Source organism: Gallinula chloropus, assembly GCF_964237585.1.
Source record: "Gallinula chloropus genome assembly, chromosome: 1".
Taxonomy (NCBI): domain Eukaryota; kingdom Metazoa; phylum Chordata; class Aves; order Gruiformes; family Rallidae; genus Gallinula; species Gallinula chloropus.
The window spans coordinates 7,766,464-7,778,590 of record NC_140085.1 but is presented as its reverse complement, the minus strand read 5'-3'; the positions used below and the strand labels follow the sequence as shown (position 1 = coordinate 7,778,590).

The 12,127-nt window shown below is 47.8% G+C and overlaps 1 protein-coding gene across 1 annotated transcript in view; it reads left to right on the top strand.

Moving 5' to 3' along the window:
* Positions 1 to 12,127, top strand: part of FRMD4A (FERM domain containing 4A) — a gene marked incomplete at its 5' end in the record, with an annotated part of 377,986 nt that overhangs the window by 353,749 nt on the left and 12,110 nt on the right. Inside the window, 2 exons of the mRNA XM_084266245.1 lie at positions 7,431 to 7,564; positions 10,891 to 11,013. Of these exons, the coding sequence (XP_084122371.1) occupies positions 7,431 to 7,564; positions 10,891 to 11,013 (257 nt within the window). The remainder of the gene's footprint in view (positions 1 to 7,430; positions 7,565 to 10,890; positions 11,014 to 12,127) is intronic.

Genomic DNA, 12,127 nt, shown 5'->3' with positions numbered 1-12,127 from the left:
TACTCTTCTATCTGAACAAGGCAGGCTGTGTTTAAAACAAGGCTGAAGGTCACTCCAGGAGCAAACCAGAGATTGATGTTTGACAAAGAGCTTGAAGCTGCTCAGGTGAAAAGCTCTTTAGGAGGGCAGCAGTGCTGGTATCACTATAATTAACAGTTCCAGTCAATTAAATGCTCTCTCTTAAGCATCACATCAAGTTATCAAAACCAATTGTGTTGAGATGTGTAACACCAGAGAATAACCTTCCCACCCTTGGCAAGGGAAGAGTCCATCTAAGAATACAAATGCTTTGAAACTCAATCCACACCAAATCAGCTTTGCATCACTGCATCCTTCACACCTCTTAAAAGCCACACACTCCTGCCTGGAAAAATGTCCAACAAAGGGTTAAAGTATGCAGTGCTTTCAGAGCTCCAGAGCATCCTGCTGTGCAATTCCTTGCCTTGGCTGCAAACAGAGATGCCTTTCTGCTCCTTAGGTCCTCCTGATGCAATATACAATCCAAGGTCTGTGCCTCCAATCGCTCAGGGAGTTGCAGTAGCTGCAGCTTCCAGACTGGTGTCGGGTTGTTGGAACTCTTTGGCATTTTTTCTAGCTCTCCTGGTGGAAAGTAAATAACATTAAGTACCCCAAGGAAGTTCTTAAGGTCTTTCCAAGATCTCAGCCTCCTGAGCACCATCAGACCTAGCTGGTAGTAATCCTGTTTTCATGTTAATACACTGACTTTTCACCTTCCTGGAAAAAAAACCCCTATGGGTCTGCTTCTGCTCTCACACCAAGAGAGAGCTGTAGTCAGGTGAAAACCAGCAGAAATTCAGGCCCAGAAAACCTTGTGTATGGCCAGTATCTGTTGGGGTTGTGTGGGTGAAAACTCAAACTGGGAGGTGCCCATGCTTTTATTTCTGGGTTTTTTTGCTCCCTGCTCATATCCCAGCTGGCCAGGCATGCACTAGTGACCCAGGTAGGGTTCATTGACCATGTTTATTTCTTCAGGCTGGGTAGGTGGATCAGTCTACCTGGATGCTTAGTGTGAAGACTGTGTGAAACTGTTTTGATTGAGGTGCTGCTGGTGGGCCAGGTGAGCACCCTCCAGGTTCCTGTGTTCAGAGCTGCCTTTAGGTCCTACCAGCTATGAGGACAGGCATCTCCCCCAAAGGTTAATGAGAGATACGGGTTTTGCTGCTGCTGTGTGCCTTCCAACAGCTACAAGCAGCTACAAGAACGTATAGGAGAGGAGGACAGATACCAGGGAATTGGAGACCTTGGATTGCTTCCACAAAGTCACCCACCCCCTCTGCTCCAAGAGCCCCTTCTCTCGAGCATGACCAGCTGAGGTGCCCCAGCCCAGTCCCACTGGACAAGAGGGGGCATTTGCTGCCTGTCCTGCTGGGCACAGTCACTGGCTCCATCCCAGCCTTTGCATTTCCTCCCATTGTGCTGAAGATTATTGGCACACGGTCACAACAATGATGGGTTATCGCGGTACAGCCTCTGTGCTGGAGAGAATAAGAGCAAATGATTGAGTGGTCACAGTAGATTTCCAGGCTATAAATACCCAGAGTGACTCGAAATCACAAGGGAAGAACTGAATCTCTATTTGCCCCCACTTTGCTACCATTTTCTGTCCTTTCTTCTTGGAAATTATGTGTAGCCATTTCCTCTCTCCATCTCGCTTCTTCTCAAGAAGGGGCTGTCGTTGCCATGAGGAGTATGACAAAGTCAGCATGTCTCCCCTGGGTATGCAGCAAGGCTGCAAGGAAATATTTGTTGTTGCTTCCAGCTGTCACATTGTCTGGCCAAAGTCCTGCTGTGCAGTGTGAAGCAGTCACAGCCCCACATCACTTACAGTCTCAAGAGACAGGAGAGGGGAGATGGAGACTTGTACTAGGACAGTGACTTCCCTGTGGTCACCACAATTCAGGGCCAAAGCCAGGTCCTTGATCTGCCTTTGTCCACTACAGAGTTGTAGCTTTGATACCTGATGCTCCCAGGTCTCATTTCTGACAAGCCTGCTCTTTAACTTCTGTCTTCATTTTGGCTTTAAAGGGGCCCACCAGAACATTGGGCTGCTGCAGTGTAGCTCAGGTTATTCTGCTCAGGATCTGGGCCATCTATGGACATCTGGGGCAAGATTGGCCCATGAATAAAAGCTCTGTTTTCACGTTAGCATGAACCCTAATCAAAGGGAGCAGAGATAATTATCACAATGAAATCAAGTTAGGTCTAATGTGGATGTTACCTTTGGAGCAGCCTATACCATAAGAGCCCTGCAAGGCTGCTAGCTAGTATGGAGCCCCAATATTGGGTTATTGTTGGAGTGAACCCCAGACTGCCTGTACTCGGCATGGTCTCTTCAGCCAGGTGACAGGAGATAGGACAAGGGGAAATGACATGAAACTGCACCAGGGCAGGTTTAGATAGGATATTAGGAAAACATTTTTTACTGAAAGAGTTGGAACAGGCTGCCCAGGGAGCAGGTTGAGTCACCTTCTCTGCTTTAGCTCTGCAGGCACGTTCGAGGAGCCTCCAGCCCCCTGAGCCCCATTCCATCATGAGCGGTGGAGGTTTCCTGTGCAGGGGCCTGTTTATGTTTGAAAATGCCATGACACAGCACAGCCAGCCGGTTCCCCAGCCCCCACCGCTCCATCCGGCGGGGCCGTCTCCCAGCTGGACCGCCCGGGCGGGTGTCAGCGTGGATAAACAGCACCCGCCTGGCCTCCGGCATGGCCCGCAAAGACGAGTCACCCACAGGATATCTGAGCGCATCCTGTGCCGAGCAGCTCCAGCTGGGCTCCCGCGAGCCGTGGAGGATATCCTATTTGTCTGGCAGAGACAAGAGATAGTGGCTGTCTGAGGTTGCTGGCTGTTGTGCGTCGATATCCTGATGCGGTGAGTCAGCCTGGGTTCTGGCAGGGAGCAAGTGTTTGGGAGGACCTCCCCTCCCTGCTCAGGGAACAGCCCTCCATGGGGGCCTTGACCAAACACCAGTGTGCTGGAGCCAGCAGACGGATATAGCATGAAGGGTTTGCCATATTTAGATGTGTTCTTCCTGGAGCAGGAGGCTTACAAAATGAGGAAGCCTGGATGCTCTTGCCTCACTGCTGCTCAGTCACTTTGTTGCATCTTCTCTCCCCTCGTAGATGCTACCACCAAGCCTTGGCTCCCTCTGCTCTTGAGCATCCCATCTATCCTCCCATCTTATGTTAATCTTTCTCATTTAACCCTTTTCCAAGCTGGCTCCACTCTGCTAAAATAGGTGGAGGAAATGGGGATAAAGAATGAGTCAGTGGTAGGGCTTTCCTCTCAAAACGGTGGCTCATGTTGCTGGCCTCATCCTTCTGACAAGCTTAAGTGAAAGCTTGTCTTGGAGCCAGCACCAAGAGCCTCCAGAGATCTGCATAGGCACAGCACACCACCTTGATCAGATCCTTTGGGAGTGTGCCTCACTTCATCAACATCACCAAGACTGTCACAACATCACCAATATTAGAGCAATCAGAAACCAGCTTGCTAGCACTGGTGAAGAAGCTCAACCATTAATTCTTTTGGAGTTAGGCAGGGAGAACCATGTTCTCTCTCTCTGTTTCACAGCTCATGTTCTCCTGAATGTCAGCAGATGGAGAAATTTCCCAGAGAGACCAAGTGGATATCGGTAGATGGGTAGTGTACCCACAAATTAATAGGGTATTAAGTGGGTAGTCAGGTCATCAAGACCTGCATCCCATCTTATATGCAAAGGAGGAAAAGGCATGTAGGATTGCCTTGGCTTTGAAATTAAACCAACAGCATCAGCTATAAAAATGGACCCCTGTTCATCAGGTTCTTGGTGCTCACCAAAGAGATGACCCTGTGCTTGCTATCCCATGTGTTTTCAAAACCTTTTTACTTTTAGGGACATCAAGTGGTTGTGCAGAACTGTGTATTAGCCCTAATTGTGGGAGATAAAATAGCTGAGAAAGCCACCCAGTCAACCATTTCTGTTGCAGTAGGAGTCCCTTGTGTTAGGACTGATCTTTCAGGACTGATTTTTCTCTGGTAATGGTCCCCTTTGGAAAGCACTGGGTAGCTGTGACTCAGTGAGCATCATATTTAATAGGGCTGATTTAAGGTAGTGTCTGCTCGATCGGTTTGGTTTGTGCTGGTCTTTGATAATTTCTTTTGTTGTACTTAGAGGCTTTTGATTTGTTCTGACATTTTTGGGTCAGTTGCCACTGGGTTTAGAAGCAGGTCTGTGGTCACAGCCTTGCTCCAGGCTGGATTAATACATATTTATAAATAAAGTGCCTTTAATGGAAGTGGGAGGCTCCACAGCAATACAAAGCACTGTTCTCTGCTCCTTAACAAGCATCTCATACAGGTGTGATTCTCTTGACTGATGAAGTTTCCATTTGCTTTTTGCCTGTGAGAACAGGCAGAGATCCTACCCATAAAAATCTAATAATACACCTGAAACTAAGCAGCTTTGAAGTAAAACAAAAAAAAATTGGCTTGAACAGATCAATGTCTGAAGGAGGAACTTCAGGAAAGTCTGAAGAAGTCGGTCTGTCCTGGGCCAAGGAGAGGGTGACTTTGATTTCAGCAGTAATCCCATTGCTTAACTCCGAACGTGAGGATGCGCTTCCAGATCTCCTCCAATTCCTTGCTTTCTGGGAGGGGTGAGAAAGATGTCACAATGTGCACTCAGTGGACACTGCCACCAACTGCATCAGGGTTGAGACCAGCATGTTTCTCACACAGGGTGAGCACAACTGGAGCAAATGCCATGAACTGTTTGTGCTTGATTTGGGTCCGTACCAGCTCGGCCAGAAACCATTTGTTTCCTCCTTGTGGGCACACCCAAATCAGCACAGGCAGCTGGCCAGGGTTTAGACTATTCATATGCTTTTAAATGTTTCAGTATCTCTGTAGCTGCTGTGGCAACCTGCAGTGCAAAAACTAAGAGGTTTTAAAAATAAATCTGAGGCCAGTGTGGAGGTAGGAAGCAGAGCGAGGAAGGAAAGAGGAAGAGCAGTTGAAAGGAAAACACAGGTTTTAAAGTTGTCCTAAAAAGAGGAAAAAAGAAAAAAAAAAGGTTGAAACATCTGCTGGAATCATGAGCAACTTTTCACCAGGACTCAGCAGTTCGTTGGCAATTCCACAAAGAAATTCAGCAGCTCAGCTGACTAACTGGTCACTGGGGTTACTACTAAGAATTACTAAATGCTAGAGAGGACTTTCCCTGCCAGTACAAATATAAGGCTCCTATAGAAGATCCCTTCAGGTACTTGCAGCCCAGATGTGTTTGCAGAATTGAGTTTTAGTGCTCTATAAGGGCAAACAAACCCAAATGAAATGAGCAACTAAACAGACATCTTGTCAGGATGTTGCCCCTCTTTATCTTATGACAGTCAACCTGGCTGACCTTTAGAGAGCCTTTTCTCCACCTCCTCCCTCCAGGACAGCTGAATAATAGGTGTAACAAAGCGGGATGGTGTTTTGCAACCCAAGTGCCAGCTGTCTTCCTGTATGAAAACTGCAGAAAATACTGGTGGAAAAGATCTGTGAGATTCTCTGCTCCCCCTGGGCCAGTGCAGAACTGTTTCATAGTATGGGTTACCTCCATCATCTTTCAGTTTAGCTTTAATAGTCTGCTGGAATAGTAGAGATGAAAGATGAAGCTGAAAGCACAAATTTCACTCTGGTACACTGCCAAAGCAAAGAGTTGTTCCTGGGTTCCTTACAGAGCTCTGTGAAATGGCAGCAATGTTTTCAACCAGCTTGGGCTGAGGGTCTTCACTCTACACTTGGAGGCCAAGCTGCAAATGTGTGTAGAAGTCCACCCTCACTCTCATGCCACAGGGGCACAGATACTTCCATGTAGCATCTAACTCCTGCAGCTAATAAAGGTCTGTTTTCTCTGTGGCACTGCTCTAGAGGGGCAGGGGAGCCCCCCAAAATCACCCTGGGACAGTGTGTACCGAGACTGCTGAGGAATCACTGCAGACTTGAGAGCATTGCTGAGTCAAAAGTTTCTCTGCAGGCATAAACCTAGGGTGAGCGAAATGCCCCACTAGGAGTCCCTACAAAGCCTGGTACCATTCTGGGTGGGTTAGAGTAGCCCACTGCCAGTCCAAAGAGTGTTGGTCTCACTGTGTCATATCTGCCACCCCAAGGAAGACATCTCACCTAAACACTTCTGTTGAGGCAACAGCAACCCCTTAGCCACCCCAGCCCTGTCTGTTAAAAAGGGATCAGATGCAGACTGAGGCTGAGCTCCAGAGCTGTGCGAGAGCCAGAGCTTAAGAGTGTGTGGAGCTGTAGCTCTCAGTGTTGTCTGTGGACAGACCTGAGAACCTACCACTGAATCCAGCACAGATACTCAGCTTTCTGTAAACCTGAGGTGGATGCTTTGAACCACAGCTCTAGCTGAACAACTGTGAGAAAAGCATGTGGAGATGGCATTTGTCCCTCCTTGAGCGTGCTTCCTGTTCTCACACTGTGGCTGTAACCTTCATGCTCTGTGATGCAGCTTATGCAAACAAGGGGATTGGAGTGAAGTAGTGACTCATCCCCAAGCCCAGAGGTGCACTAAAGAGGTTGAATACTAAACACATCCTGAAAAGTCAGCTGCCCAAGTTGGGAACCCAAAAATGGATGCAACCAACATGCCAGATCTTAGATAGTAATTGATGCAACATCCCAAACTAAAAGTCAGTAATTTCCCCTAAAGAGCTGAAACTCTGTTGTGACATCTGAGCAACAAAGTCTGACTTAATGCATGGACTTACTTCAGTGGAAGTTGCTGGGTAATTGAAACTTGAAAAGCCAAAGCATTTAGACAGCCAGTGTAAATATTGACCTATGTCTTCATAAGAAACAGCTACTATCCCAGAAGGACCTATATGTTATTGTTGTTTTGATGTGTTTTATGGGAATCTTGCTGCTGCTAGGTAATTTTATTCCATTACATTTTTTTTTTCATAAAACAGGCACTGTAAGTGGGTTGAATTAAATGTTTGTTACCAGCATAACTGCAGTTCTTAAGTAGGCTGTACTGTCAAATGGTTTCTCCTAGGCTAAATCTCCCAAAAATGTATCTCCAGGGCTTCTTAAACTGCACTGTTATTTGCCACTGGGAACTTTCCTGGCAATGGGATGTCTTTTTAGGTTGGGTTGGGTTTTTTTTCAGGATCTTTAAATGAATAATTTTGTTGCTTTTATTTTTCCACATGACAATTACAAATGTCTTTGTGTGCTCTGCTGTCCAATCTCTCTCTGTTAGCTTAAACATTAAGAATTTGCCATAAACAAACATGACTGGCTAACACCTGCTTTGTGTCATAGCCTGGTTTCTTTTGGAAGGCCTGCATCCAGGCTTTGGTAGAATTACAAGCTCTCCAGATGTGTACTCTGCTGTCAGCTGGCCTAGTGAAATCATTGTTTATTGATAGGTTCCCAAGAGTCAGATAGTTCTCAGTCTGCCAAGAAAGACATGCTGGCTGCGCTGAAATCCAGGCAAGAAGCTTTGGAAGAGACACTGCGCCAACGCTTGGAAGAGCTAAAGAAACTCTGTCTCCGGGAAGCGGTAGGCAATGCACCTTTGATAACCCCTAACACTTTGTTGTTTGCATTGTTACAGCCTGCTTCTTGTTGGGAGGTGTGGAGGCAGGAGAGGACATTCCTCCCACAGTCACCTCTTGCAGAGCCCATTGTACAAGGGCCTTGGGAAGGTCCAGCTCTTTCATCTCCAGATTGCAATGTCATGGGATATTTATCCGCCAGAGAAGAGGAGCCTGTGTCAGCTGGGTACCCAGTTGGCTTGGAGGGTGCTTAGCATCCATGTCTGCTGTTTGAAGTGGTATTTAAGATGCATTCAGCCAGACTTGTTACTGACTTCGGTGTGAACATGCAGCTACCCAAGCGGCATAGGAGGGCTGTCCTGTGTACTGGTTATCACTTCTCAAGTGCTTTTGACTGCATTAGCAAGAGGAAAAAAACCCAGGCTGATACACTTGGAGCAGGCCTGACCTTTCCTGCTTCTCTTCCCCCAGTGCGTTACTTAGAGCACACAAGCTCTACTCTGCTCCATGTAGGTTCCCTTTATCTGGCAAGTCCTGGCTCTGCTGGAGGCAAATGACAATGTGATGGCAGACCTTGAGAAAAGGAACCACTGTGGTCATCCCAGGACATGCAGGAAAGCCTAGGATCTGATCTCAGAGCCTTCCCACTCACCTGCCTGCTCATTCTTGAACTATGCAGGAGGCCAGTTCAGAGATCAAATTCATGTTTGGGGAAATCACAACCCTCCTGCAGATGTGCATGGAGATTAGCAGTACACTCGGGTCATTCAGCAATCCTCCTTTGTTTACCAGGCCTCAAAATCTGAATTTAAGAACAAATCTTGGTATGTAACGCAACAGGAAGCTGGCTGCAGACAGTGGCACTGAGATCTTCCAGTTGTTGCTTAATATGTGTATCTCACCTTTGACAAAAATGGGGGAAACAGGTCACTGCTTCAGCTCTCATTGCGCTTTGTTTCAATCAATCTGTGGTTTTAATGCCAGCATGAATAAGTTTTGGAAAACACCTCTCGACAAAGAACGTCAGCAGAAACCTCTGCAGCCCCAGTTCCCATCCTTCACTCCACACAAACAATCCTTTCCCACCTGAGAAGTCCTAGTGGACTTCAGCAAACAACTTGTGCTGATCAATAGTCGCTGGACCAGATCCCAGGCACCTAAATCCTTTGAGTACAGAGCTAAGATCTTCTGTAGGAAGCACCCACACACACTTGGGGAGCTGATGGACAAGGAGGGCTCTACTTGCCCTGAAGGAATTTACCACCCTAAGCTAACAGTGCCTGACTGCCAAGGGCTAATGCCTTGCAGCAGAACAAATGCAAGGGAAGGTGTGCCAGTGCCACAGTTGCAGGATCTCACAGCTCAGTGCTTTCACTTCAACTCCAGCCCCATCTGCAGTGCAGCCTCAGGCACTTCGCTAGCAACGGGGATGCAGGCAAAAGCTCCCTCTGGGTCATGGAGCCAGTGGTGAGGAGCAGTATCTCCTTCGGGTTCTGCAGCAAGACTGGCCAGAGCCCACCTGCCAGGATCTTAAGAGCTGGCAGAAAGTGTTTGTGCTTTCTGTAGATGCAAGAAAGAGAGGCAATTGATAGGCACTTGGAATCTGACCCTGTCTTGCAACCCTACAGCTCATCCATCACCAGCCTCCACTTGGAAGCTTTTCCTCTCAGGCTGCCTTTCATCCTTTCTGCTTTGGCACAGGAATGGCGAAAACAGAGGGAGAAGGTGGCAAACCAGGAGATAAAAAAGGGTTAAAAGCGGGGGCATAATCAAATAAGCATGGCCAGAGCCATTCATAACAGTGGCGTCAAGTTACTTCAGGCCATCACTGCTCCAGTTACTTATTAATTTAGATTACATTTCAGGACCGTGCCTGTGAATACTTTGCAGTTTATGGAGGCAGCATGGTAGCCCACATTAATTTTGTTCTGCTCCAATCTTGGGTATTTTACAGGAGATATTAACTCCTTCCCTGCTGCCCTGCTTCACATCTTTGTTTCCCTTGGGAAAGGATGCAGGAATCTGTGCCTTGATGCACAGAGCCACGTCCCACCAGAAGGAACTTGTTACAGAAGAAAAGCTGAGAGAACCCCTTGGGGCTGGAGGGGCAACGCAGGGTGGGACTCCTGAGACATTGCAACAGTGCCTCTCGCAAAAGGGGGTCGTGCACAGCGGCACTGAGCTGTGCCACAAACCTGTTTTGCTGGGAACTGCTTAAAGGAAGGATTTGAAAAGGCCAGGTCCTTGTTTCTTAGTGACCTGAAAAGAGTAGAAAGAAAAACCCCATTAGGGAGCCGGGGAGAGGCCAAAACAGGCAGGGGCCTGAGCTTCGCACTGGGCATTAAGGTCAGCTGCTGTTCTTTGGGATTCAGATGATTTAGGTTGCTCTGCCAGCTGGATCCTCTCAAGGCTGATGCTAAAGAACACAAAAGCCTTTTGTCCTTCGTGGGGAGACTTTTGAGTATAAGGAGTCAGGCTGCGCTCCTAGTGAGGCTCCTGCCTTTTTCTGCAGGCATTTGAATGCCTTCGATTCAGATCTGTGTGGCTGTATTGTGTAGTCCAGGGAAAAAAAGAAAACAACAAAAAAAAACAACCCACAGCATTAACATCAATATTTGGCACTTGCTGCTTCCTGTGTTCCAGATACTCCACAGTTCTGTGGGGTTTGCTTCAGATTTTGAGCAGATCTTTGTAAATGACCCCATCGATCTGACAGAGCATCATCTACTATTGCTCCAAAGCTGCCCGTGACATCACTGGGGTTTGGAACGGGCTCTGATACATGAAGTGTTATCAGACAGGTAATTAGGTACCAGGCACTGCTTTTAGCGACCGTTTTCACTGCATTCTTCTCAGACACATCATGAATCAGGTGGGAATGTTTTTCTGTGTAGGTCATAACCTGCACGGCTGCTGTCAGTGGGGCTTTCTGACTCAGCAGCCCTGCCTGCATCCTGTGTGAAAGCTCTTGGATCTGCTCCCCCCTATCCCCTTCTCAGAAGTAACGCAGCAGATTGAAGCTCCTTCCTGCTCACCCTGCAGCAGAGATGGAAGCCTGTGCGCCACAGTCTGTTCAGCCTCAGGCCCCAACGCCCTAGGGATGGGCACCACCTCCCCTGGGCAAGCCACAAAAATCTGTATTCATGTACAAGCTCCCCACCCTCAACACCAGGTCCTTGGAGGTGTTTGCAGGGCTGAGTGTTTATCAGCTGGCAGAACTGGATGTGTTGTTAATGAACGCCTGTCATTTTACAGTCACAGCTCAAGAGCAGTGTGTGCTTTGCTCTGCTGCAGGATTTCCCAGATCACTAACAGCATTTTCTGCTTACAGGAGCTCACAGGAAAGCTGCCACGAGAATACCCCCTAGATCCTGGGGAGGAGCCACCTATTGTAAGGAGAAGAATAGGAACTGCCTTTAAACTGGATGAGCAGAAAATCCTGCCGAAGGGAGAGGTGAGGCTGTGCCCTTCCCTTCCAGTTCCCTGTCCCCGCCTCCCAGTCTAGTGTGCATTGGATGGGAACCACCAGTCTTAACAGTCATTTAGCTTTGGCAGGGGGGTTGGACCCGATGATCTCTTGAGGTCCCTTCCAACCCCTACGATTCTGTGATTCTGTAATTTTTTTCTATACATGACTGTAGTTGGTCACGATGTCCATCAATACAGGGAAGCAGTGTGAGTTGGTGCCCTTAGCTCAGACCCAGGGTAAAGGTTATACCCTCAGAGATCAGCCCTGGTTTGCTAGAGGGAACAGAAATAGCTGGGTGACCAACTGGACCGTGATAGTTCCAGTGACCAAGTGCAGTGACTTGTGTGAGGAGGGAGCACATCGGGAGCCCCTCGAGCCATCCAAGTCCTGTAGTGTTACTGCCAGCAGATGCTTGTTTTCTGCTCCAGTAGCAATCCGAATTCACATCTCCCCTAACAGGGAGAAAAGCATCACACTTACCCATCTTTGCCCTGCAATAGCAAGATGAATGCGTTTTGCTCCCCAGCCCTTAAACAAAAGACCCTTCGTTCCTACCTATGGGGAGCTGGAATGATGTTTTCCTAAGTTTGCCAGGGAGTGTTTGTTCTCTTCCCTTGCTCCCACAATGTGCTGGGTCAGTGCCCTGAACCGTGGCTGTGAAAACAGGCCTGCAGCAGCTGTAAGGCGGGACCGGATTCACAGCAAAGTTATTGTCTGCAGAGACACATTTGTCTCAAGACACTTGTGTATATTCCAGGCTTGAGTTTCCTTTTTATTTTTGTAAGAAGAGAAACTGAAGCCGGTGTGACTGTGTGGTTTAAGGCTCCATTCAGCCAGGGAATTAACTGTTTGTCGTTTTGTTGGCATCTTCCTTCTGGTGAAAAAACAAACAGCTGGAGCTCTTTAGTTTTGTTCTCAATGGAGCCTGGGAGAGGAATTCCAACGAAGTCAAATATTCATGAACTAGCACATTTAATTAAGCTTTTCAAAGGGAAGCACGGCTTAGCTGAGTTACTCCTCAAACCCCTGCAGTCTGTTGGCTGCTCAGTCATAACCTGATCTCCAGCTTCCCCAGATCTTACTGCCACAAGGCAGCTTT